Here is an 11,077-nt window from a genome sequence, read left to right as displayed (position 1 = left end):
AACTAAGGGCCCTAGCCCGAACCATGAAAAACAGCCCCAGACCATTCTTCCTCCTCCACCAAACTTTACAATTGGCACTATACATTGGGGCAGGTGGCGTCCTCCTGGCATCTGCCAAACCCAGATTAGTCCGTCGGACTGGCAGATGGTGAAGTGTGATTCATAGTTCCAGAGAACGTGTTTCCACTGCATCCAGAGTCCAATGGCGGCAAGCTTTACACCCCTCTAGCCAATGCTTGGCATTGCGCATGGTGATCTTAGGCTTGTGTGCGGCTGCTCGGCCATGGAAACCCCTTTCATGAAGCACCTGACGAACAGTTATTGTGCTGACGCTGCTTCCAGAGGTAGTTTGGAAACAGGTAGTGAGTGTTGCAACCGAGATCATTTTTGCGCGGTACGTGCTTCAGCACTCAGCGTTCACGTTCTGTGAGCTTGTGTGGCCTACCACTTTGCTGCTGAGCCGTTGTTGCTCCTAGACGTTTCCACTTCACAATAACAGCACTTACAGTTGACCAGGGCAGTTCTAGCAGGGTAGAAATTTGATGAACTGACTTGTTGGAAAGGTGGAATCCGATGACGGTACCACGTTGAAAGTCACTTGACAGTGTTTGTCTATGGAGATTGCATGGCGGTGTGCCCGATTTTTATACACCAAATCCACTAATTTGAAGGGGTGTCCACTTACTTTCGTATGTACAGTGCATTCGGAAAGTATTGAGACCTCTTGACTTTTTCCACATTTTGTTACGTTACAGCCTAATTCTAAAATAGTTGAAATTGTATTCTTTTCCCTCATCAATCTTTAAAAAAAATGTATTTCATTTAACCTTTATTTAACTAGGCAAGTCAGTTGAGAACAAATTCTTGTTTACAATGATGGCCTACCCCGGCCAAACCTGGACGACGCTGGGCCAATTGTTTGCCGCCCTATGGGACTCCCAATCACGGCCAGATGTGATTCAGCCTGGATTCGAACCAGGGACTGTAGTGACGCCTCTTGCACTGAGATGCAGTTCGCCACTCGGGAGCCCTAATCTACACACAATAGCCCATAATGACCAAGATTTTTATTTTTATTTTTTTATGTTTAAAATGTATTAAAAAAAACAGAAATGCCTTATTTACAAAAGTATTCAGACACTTTGCAATGAGACTCAAAATTGAGCTCAGGTGCATCTTTTTTGACCATCCTCAAGATAATTCTACAACTTGATTGGATTCCATATGTGGTAAATTCAATTGATTGGACATGATTTGGAAAGGCACACCTGTCTATATAAGGTCCCACAGTTGACAGTGCATGTCAGAGCAAAAACCAAGCCATGAGGTCGAAGGAATTGTCCGTAGACCTAAGAGACAGGATTGTGTCGAGGTACAGACCTGGGGAAGGGTACAAAAAATATTCTGGGGCATTGAAGGTCCCCAAGAAAGCAGTGGACTCTTCCTAGAGCTGGCCGCCCAGCCAAACTGAGTAATCGGGGCAGAATGGCCTTGGTTATGGAGGTGACCAAGAACCCGATGGTCACTCTGACAGCTCCAGAGTTCCTCTGTGGAGATGGAAGAACCTTCTAGAAAGACAATCATCTCTGCAGTCCTTCACCAATCAAGTCTTTATGGTAGAGTGGCCAGACGGAAGCTACTCCTCAGTAAAAGGCACATGACAGCCCGCTTGGAGTTTGCCAAAAGGCACCTAAAGGACTCTCAGATTCTCTGGTCTGATGAAACTAAGATTGAACTCTTTGGCCTGAATCCCAATCGTCACTTCTGGAGGAAACCTGGCACCATCCGTACGGTGAAGCATGGTGGTGGCAGCATCATAATGTGGGGATGTTTTTCAGTGGCAGGGACTGGGAGATTAGTCAGGATTGAGTGAAAGATGATATAGATGTACTATTGTAAAGTGGTTATTCCACTGGATATCATAAAGTGAATGCACCAATTTGTAAGTCGCTCTGGATAAGAGCGTCTGCTAAATGACTTAAATGTTAAATGTTAAAATGTTAAATGAGGATGTTAAGCTTGAATGGGCTAGTGACTGTGACAGCATGGAATTCAAATGAGGAGATAGACAGATGGGTCAGGGGAGAAAGAGAGAATGTCCACTTGGGAGAGATGAGGATTCCAGTGCCACCACCCCGCTGACCAGATGCTCTCGGGGTATGCGAGAACACGTGGTCAGACGAGGAGAGAGCAGTAGGAGTAGCAGTGTTTTCTGTGGTAATCCATGTTTCCGTCAGCGCCAAGAAGTCGAGGGACTAGAGGGTAGCATAGGCTGAGATGAACTCTGCCTTGTTGGCCGCAGACCGACAGTTCCAGAGGCTGCCGGAGACCTGGAACTCCACGTGGGTCGTGCGTGCTGGGACCACCAGGTTAGAGTGGCAGCGGCCACGCGGTGTGAAGCGTTTGTGTGGCCTGTGCAGAGAGGAGAGAACAGGGATAGGCAGACACATGGTTGACAGGCTACAGGAGACGCTACGCTAATGCAAAGGAGATTGGAATGAACACTCAATGACACTCAATGACACTCAAATATAACTTTCCAACTTCCACTTTAGAAATTATAATTGATGTAAACTACAGTGGTTCAATGTTACCAGGAATAGGCTCAAATTTAGTTTATTCAGCTAGATAACTTGGTACAGTATTCTTCCAGCTTCTTCCAGTGCACTGTATCCTATGACGCCATAGCTAACTAGCATAATAGCATCCAATAACACACGGTTAGCACCAATACTTGGTTACAACAAACTACCAATGGATCATTCGTGTCCGTGTCTAGTACCTTTCATAACGCAGAAGTGATTAAACATAAATATATGGGTAGCTACCACTGTCATTCATGATCATTTTGAAATGTTGTTATATTTACAATAATGTTGAAGCTAGCTAGCCAGCAGCAGATGACTCTTCTATTATAGGGGCTCTGGCCAGCAGCAGCATAGTTACACTATGCACAGCTATTTTTAAGTCTCTCCAGAGATATTCGATCCGTTTCAAGTCCGGGCTCTAGCTGTGCCACTCAAGGACATTCAGAGACTTGCCCTGAAGCCACTTCTGCGTTGTCTTGGCTGTGTGCTTAGGGTCGTTTTCCTGTTGGAAGGTGAACCTTCACCCCAGTCTGAGGTCCTGAGTGCTCTGGAGCAGGTTTTCATCAAGAATCTCTCTGTCGTTCTCAGCTAACATCAAGGCGGTGACCCGATCCTGTAGGTTCATCCTCTACAACATTCGCAGAGTACGACCCTGCCTTACACAGGAAGCGGCGCAGGTCCTAATCCAGGCACTTGTCATCTCCCGTCTGGATTACCGCAACTCGCTGTTGGCAGGGCTCCCTGCCTGTTCCATTAAACCCTTACAACTCATCCAGAACGGCGCAGCCCGTCTGGTGTTCAACCTTCCCAAGTTCTCACACGTCACCCCGCTCCTCCGCACAGTCCACTGGCTTCTAGTTGAAGCTCGCATCTGCTACAAAACCATGGTGCTTGCCTATGGAGCTGTGAGGGGAATGGTACCTCCGTACCTTCAGGCTCTGATCAGTCCCTACACCCAAAGAAGGGCACTGCATTCATCCACCTCTGGCCTGCTGGCCCCCCTACCTCTGCGGAAGCACAGTTCCCGCTCAGCCCAGTCAAAACTGTTCACTGCTCTGCCACCCCAATGGTGGAACAAGCTCCCTCACGACGCCAGGACAGCGGAGTCAATCACCACCTTCCGGAGACACCTGAAACCCCACCTCTTTAAGGAATACCTGGGATAGGATAAAGTAATCCTTCTAACCCCCCCTCCCCCCAAAAAAGATATAGATGTACTATTGTAAAGTGGTTATTCCACTGGATATCATAAGGTGAATGCACCAATTTGTAAGTCGCTCTGGATAAGAGCGTCTGCTAAATGACGTAAATGTAAATGTAAAATTTAGACAGAATGTCATTTATTTTATATGATCTAGAATTCAGTTGACATATTAAAACCTTTATAGCAATACACCTATAAAGGTAGCAAGCTAACGTTATAGCCAGCTACATGCAAAAAAATGGCTAACTCGCGCAAGACAAGTGCAAGTGATCGGCAAGAATGCATCGAAATGTGCAACATCCTTAAAGTCACCTTTTCATCTATAGTACCTAAAGCACTATAGATAAATAATGTACATGCACATAATTGTCATTATTCAAAGTTAAACATTGTATAATATTTATGATACACACTTCTATTTATTGTAGCTAGCTAGCTACTTTCTAAAAATGCAAAAACTACAGCCAAACTGCAAATAAGATACGGAAGAGAGGACAAACTTCAAGAGCAAACCGACTCGTTCATGTGCAAAGGGTGCACAGAGGTTGAAGTTGATATCATTTCACACCATCAGTATCTAACCCATGAAAATTGTTATGTATGAGAATGGATGTAGACATTTCAAATGAGAAAGATAAGATAGATTCGATTAGGGAAGATAACGTGGTCAAAACCATAGCCTATGCTTAACAGCTCATAGAAATTCTTATTAATATGTTCATCATTAATAAAAAAATATTCAACTGAATTCAACATAAGAAATATTATCCATGCCATTGTCCTTGTTCACATCTTCTATTCTCTCCAATTGAATAGATTGAGATAGAGACTGTAACATGAGAGGCGTGATGGGAAAGGGAGGAAGGGTGGAGAAAAGAAGGGGCAAGTGATGGGCAGCGTTGGTAGGGGGGACTACAAATATCGCTTGCCAAGGTGGGAGAGACCATTGAGGGCAGTATGATGATAGAATGTAAAAGTCAAAGAGCCCAGAGACTGCAGCAGTTCCCATGGCAACAGAAGTGAGAGGTAGAGAGTAACTAATAAATAATATAAATTCTAACAGTGCATATCAATGATTGTGAATATTGCATTTGGCCTGGACACAACACCATGTTCATCTTTTGTTATGTCAACGATTTTGTCTGTGAGACTCCATATCCGCCTCATTCTCCTTTCTTTTCATGTAGAGATGGTATGATCCAGCTCGCAGAAGAAAATCGATTCCAATGGAGCCCTCCTCCCTTTGCCCGGAAGGTTCCACTCACTGCAGAGGGGGTTCTTATGCATGTACTTGGAATCTGATGTTCATTATAACAGAATTTCAGAGCACAGGACTGTTTACCAGAACGGTGTAGCATACATGAGGGGTGGGGTTCAGCTACACTAAAATCCCTAACACGGGCAGATAGAGGGAGAGAGAGAGGGAGAAGTGGAGGGAGAGAAAGCACCTAAAGAGGAATACAACAAGGGTAAGGGAGAGGATGACAAGGAGGTGATGAAGGAAAGGCATAATCAGAGGAGCGGGAGAGGCCCAGAATGGACTGGTGTTTTTGACTCTCTCTTTCTCCAGTTATCGATTTCTCCTCACACTTCTTGTCCATTCATTATTTGTTTCCTGTTGAACTTTCTCTGCGTATTGTCACTTCAACTTGATTTGTATTAACCAGGCAGTGGTGTGCTGTCACTTCAACTTGATTTGTATTAACCAGGCAGTGGTGTGCTGTCACTTCAACTTGATTTGTATTAACCAGGCAGTGGTGTGCTGTCACTTCAACTTGATTTGTATTAACCAGGCAGTGGTGTACTGTCACTTCAACTTGATTTGTATTAACCAGGCAGTGGTGTGCTGTCACTTCAACTTGATTTGTATTAACCAGGCAGTGGTGTGCTGTCACTTCAACTTGATTTGTATTAACCAGGCAGTGGTGTGCTGTCACTTCAACTTGATTTGTATTAACCAGGCAGTGGTGTACTGTCACTTCAACTTGATTTGTATTAACCAGGCAGTGGTGTGCTGTCACTTCAACTTGATTTGTATTAACCAGGCAGTGGTGTACTGTCACTTCAACTTGATTTGTATTAACCAGGCAGTGGTGTGCTGTCACTTCAACTTGATTTGTATTAACCAGGCAGTGGTGTACTGTCACTTCAACTTGATTTGTATTAACCAGGCAGTGGTGTGCTGTCACTTCAACTTGATTTGTATTAACCAGGCAGTGGTGTGCTGTCACTTCAACTTGATTTGTATTAACCAGGCAGTGGTGTGCTGTCACTTCAACTTGATTTGTATTAACCAGGCAGTGGTGTGCTGTCACTTCAACTTGATTTGTATTAACCAGGCAGTGGTGTACTGTCACTTCAACTTGATTTGTATTAACCAGGCAGTGGTGTGCTGTCACTTCAACTTGATTTGTATTAACCAGGCAGTGGTGTACTGTCACTTCAACTTGATTTGTATTAACCAGGCAGTGGTGTGCTGTCACTTCAACTTGATTTGTATTAACCAGGCAGTGGTGTGCTGTCACTTCAACTTGATTTGTATTAACCAGGCAGTGGTGTACTGTCACTTCAACTTGATATGTATTAACCAGGCAGTGGTGTGCTGTCACTTCAACTTGATTTGTATTAACCAGGCAGTGGTGTGCTGTCACTTCAACTTGATTTGTATTAACCAGGCAGTGGTGTGCTGTCACTTCAACTTGATTTGTATTAACCAGGCAGTGGTGTGCTGTCACTTCAACTTGATTTGTATTAACCAGGCAGTGGTGTGCTGTCACTTCAACTTGATTTGTATTAACCAGGCAGTGGTGTGCTGTCACTTCAACTTGATTTGTATTAACCAGGCAGTGGTGTGCTGTCACTTCAACTTGATTTGTATTAACCAGGCAGTGGTGTGCTGTCACTTCAACTTGATTTGTATTAACCAGGCAGTGGTGTACTGTCACTTCAACTTGATATGTATTAACCAGGCAGTGGTGTGCTGTCACTTCAACTTGATTTGTATTAACCAGGCAGTGGTGTACTGCCACTTCAACTTGATTTGTATTAACCAGGCAGTGGTGTGCTTATATCCTTCGCATATGTGATGTTGATGTGATTTGATCATATTCACATACATCTAGATCTTTGTGTTGAGGCATTTGTGCATTTGGCCCAGTTTTTTGGCTGCTTGAGACATTCAATTGGTGTGTTCCCGTCAAACGAGGTCGCATAAATAACTGTCCATATCAAATATATCTACAAAATCCCATTATCCTGACCTAAAACTATTTGTTTTCAACAAGAATAAGGGGCTGTTTCTATACTTTCTATAAGCTCTAGAGATTGTTCTGCCATTGGGATCATAGTGCTGTCTGCTTGAACCCATAATGACAGACAAGCTTATGATAGAATTAATAGAATATAACCTATTTTACATTATTCATAGATTACAGCTAGAGTGGTAATGGTAGAGAAAATCATACATGGTCTCTGAACATACGTGTATTGTACTCTTGGTGGTCCACATATTCTATAAAAAGCACGTATCTTTCAGCCAGTACATATACACATTTTAAAGATGCCCTCCGGGATCCAAATGTATAACATATTGCACGAATTGGATTCGTAACATATCCCACGAAATGCTAAATTCGTATGATATCATACAAATTGCAAAAATTGTAACATATCATACGAAATGGATGACATAGTACACAATTGGATGAAGTAGTACACAAAAAACGGGGACCACGTTTGGCTCGTGAACGCCACTTTCAAAACTACTGGCTGAAATTTTACAAAAGTTTGAGATAGTCATCTTAAGTCGGTTAAAGATGCAATCTGTATAGCAAATAAATTGTACACTGACAATTAAACCAATCATCCATGTACACATTATGAATTGTCCTACAGCTTGTGAAGATGCATGCAACAATTTAAACGATTTTACTGAGTTCAAATCAAATGAAATTTTATTTGTCACATGCGCCGAATACAACAGTATTTCCGTGAAATGCTTACTTACAAGCCCTTAACCAACAATGCAGTTCAAGAAATAGAGTTACGAAAATATTTACTAAATAAAATAAAGTAAAATGTAACACAATAAAATAACAATAAGGAGGTTATATACAGGGGGTACAGGTTAGTCCAGGTAATTTGTACATGTAGGTAGGGGTAACGTGACTAACGTGGTCAATGTAAATAGTCTGGGTGGCCATTTGATTAATTGTTCAGCAGTCTTATGGCTTGGGGGTAGAAGCTGTTAAGGAGCCTTTTGAACCTAGACTTGGCACTCTGGTACCGCTGGCCGTGTGGTAGCAAAGAGAACAGTCTATGACTTGGCTGACTGGAGACTTTGCAATTTTTTGGGCCTTCCTCTGACACCGCCTAGTATAAAGGTCCTGGATGTTACAGTTCATATAAGGAAATCAGTCAATTGAAATAAATTCATTAAGCCCTAATCTATGGATTTCACATGACTGGGCAGGGGCGCAGACATGGGTGGGCCTGGGAGGACATAGGCCCATCCACTGGATAGCCATGCCCAGGCAATCAGAATTAGTTTTTCCACAAAAAAGGGCTTTATTACAGACAGAAATACTCCTCAGTTTCATCAGCTGTCCGGGTGGCTGGTCTCAGACGATCCCGCAAGTGAAGAAGCCGGATGTGGAGGTCCTGGGATGGCGTGGTTACACGTGGTCTGCGGTTGTGAGGCCGGTTGGACGTACTGCCAAATTCTCTAAAATGACTTTGGAGGCGGCTTATGGTAGAGAAATTAACATTCAATTCTCTGGCAACAACTCTGGTGGACATTCCTGCAGTCAGCATGCCAACTGCACACTCCCTCAAAACTTGAGACATCTGTGGCATTGTGTTGTGTGACAAAACTGCACATTTTAGAGTAGCCTTTCATTGTCCCCAGCACAAGGTGCTGTTTAATCAGTTTCTTGATATGCCACAACTGTCAGGTGGATCAATTATCTTAGTAAAGGAGAAATGCTCACAAACTGAGATGCAAACAAATTTGTGCACAAAATCTGAGAGAAATAATATTTTTGTGCATATGGAAAATTTCTGGGATCTTTCATTTCAGCTCGGGAAACATGGGACCAACATGTTGCATTTATATTTTTGTTCAGTATAAAAACACCCCTGTATTATAGAGATTTTTATTATATCTAGATGAGATATTGTTTTTCTTGGGCAGAGAGCTTATTTTTATTTTTGAATTTAACCTTTATCTAGGCAAGTCAGTTAAGAACAAATTCTTATTTTACAATGACGGCCTACCTCGGCCAAACCTTCCCCTAACCCGACGCTGGGCAAATTGTGCGCTGCCCTATGGGACTCCCGATCACGTCCGGCTGTGATACAGCCTGGAATCGAACCAGGTTCTGTAGTGACACCTCTAGCAGTGAAATGCAGTGCCTTAGACTGCTGCACCACTCGGGAGCCCTGAGTGGCAAGGAAGTAGTAAATTACACCATTGGTCCCTGGAGATAGACAGAGAGGAGGAAGGAGAACAGAGGAAGATTGAAGTAAATGAGCTAAAAATGTGTGTCAAATTTAGCAGGGAGTGGAATTGGATGCAGTCAGTGATTCATATATGTTCACTGATAAGAATCCATAGAAATGTAAGCTACCTAGAATGAATACAGTGCCATGTTTTAATGTGACGCACCATGATGTACATCTGCCTTTCCAGCTGTCAGTGGTCTTTTTTCTGAAACAAATAATTGAATGCGTTTGTGTCAATCATATGCCATATTTATTCTTGGCTCTCTTGACAGGATGAAAGGAGACACCCCAGTTAACAGCACCATGAGTGTCGGCCAAGCCAGGAAGCTGGTGGAGCAATTGAAGATTGAAGCCAGTTTTTGCAGGATCAAGGTAAGCGTAGGCAGAGGCATCATGCCCATTGAAACTGAGGGGGCACATTGCACATGCCTTAATGCCTTTGGTGAATGCCCACACCTTTATTTCCAGTCTTGATTACCACTACTTGCCACCCTCAGGTATCAAAGGCGGCTGCAGACCTGATGGCATACTGTGATACCCACGCCATTGAGGACCCCCTCATCACACCTGTGCCCACCTCGGAGAACCCATTCAGGGAGAAGAAGCTCTTCTGTGCACTCCTTTGAGACAATCCACAGGATGGTTGAGAAAAACACTGTCCAGACAAAAATGTACATTTACATAAACGCAAACAATACGTAACCATTAACATATAAGGAGTCATGATGATAGCCTTTCAAAACAAACACACATCTAAAATACACCAACAAAGCTAACAGAATCTTGAACCGAAGAAAAACATACAAGTGGATATACTGTAAATACATTATGCAACATTAAATAGCTCATAGCCATAGCTCATTTCTCAAATCAACTCAATAGGCAAGATGGATGATGGAGAGGGGTGACTACACAAATTGGAACTATTTGGAACTTTTAATACACACTTCATGGTAAATATCCATTGCCTGCCCTAATCAGCCTTTGTTAAATAGTTTGTGTGCGATAGACAGTCCTGGATGTCACTTTTTTAGCTTTGTTGCAGTAATGTAGGTGACATTGGATTGGTAATTAAATCTTCATTTAACTAGGCAAGTCAGTTAAGTACAAATTCTTATTTACAATGGCGGCCTAGGAACAGTGGGTTAACTGCCTTGTTCAGGGGCAGAACAACAGATTTTTACCTTGGGGATTTGATCTAGCAACCTTTTGGTTACTGGCCCAACGCTCTAAGCACTAGGCTACCTGCCACCCAGTAAGAGGGTATTAAGAGGACAAGGCAATACACACTGACCCAAATAATTCCACTGCTGTGTACAAGTGGTAAGCTGCCTTAACACAGGATCAGTGATCTAATAAGAGAGGTTCCCATAAAATGATCAATGATGATTTAACTAGGCAAGTCAGTTAAGAACAAATTCTTATTTACAATGACGGCCTACAACGACCAACGCTGGGCCAATTGTGCGCCGCCCTATGGGACTCCCAATCACAGCCGGTTGGGATACAGCCTGGATAAATGATAAAAGCGGTTTCATTTGTCAAGTGGGTGCCTAATAATAAAGTTATGCCTTTATGACAATGCTATTAACTAAGAGGTACATTTCATAAATTGTTATTCATTTCCAGACCAGTCTTTAAGGTTGCTTAGGAATATTATCTCTCTTAAAATTAGTATTACAATGTAGACCTTCACTGTTTATATTTCTTAAAAATAAAGAGCTCAGAATAAAAGGAGCTGTTGCTAATCAAAGATTAAAATAAACACTGTCACCAAAAACAA

At 42.8% G+C, this 11,077-nt stretch overlaps 1 protein-coding gene across 2 annotated transcripts; it reads left to right on the top strand.

Annotated features, from left to right (window-relative positions):
• The first annotated feature begins 2,345 nt into the window (after positions 1–2,345).
• LOC115154675 (guanine nucleotide-binding protein G(I)/G(S)/G(O) subunit gamma-3-like) lies at positions 2,346–11,077 on the top strand. 2 transcript variants are annotated; one of them, XM_029701148.1, is made up of 3 exons: positions 2,346–2,369; positions 9,567–9,666; positions 9,792–11,077. In XM_029701148.1, exons 2-3 carry the CDS (start codon positions 9,568–9,570, stop codon positions 9,918–9,920), a joined length of 228 nt encoding a protein of 75 aa, XP_029557008.1. In that variant the 5' UTR covers positions 2,346–2,369; position 9,567; the 3' UTR covers positions 9,921–11,077. The 2 variants fall into 2 exon arrangements, with proteins under 2 accessions (XP_029557008.1, XP_029557006.1); XM_029701146.1 differs by lacking the exon at positions 2,346–2,369 and adding an exon at positions 5,028–5,261.

The sequence above is a fragment of the Salmo trutta genome, chromosome 19 (assembly GCF_901001165.1).
Source record: "Salmo trutta chromosome 19, fSalTru1.1, whole genome shotgun sequence".
Taxonomy (NCBI): domain Eukaryota; kingdom Metazoa; phylum Chordata; class Actinopteri; order Salmoniformes; family Salmonidae; genus Salmo; species Salmo trutta.
This window is presented reverse-complemented; position numbering and strand designations above follow the sequence as displayed.

What these genes read in the sequence shown, in the direction of transcription:
- LOC115154675 (XM_029701148.1), top strand. Translation starts at nt 9,568, where the DNA reads ATGAAAGGAGACACCCCAGTTAACAGCACCATGAGTGTCGGCCAAGCC. An exon ending in CCAGTTTTTGCAGGATCAAG is followed by an intron (nt 9,667 to 9,791) that starts GTAAGCGTAGGC and finishes TGCCACCCTCAG; the next exon opens with GTATCAAAGGCGGCTGCAGA.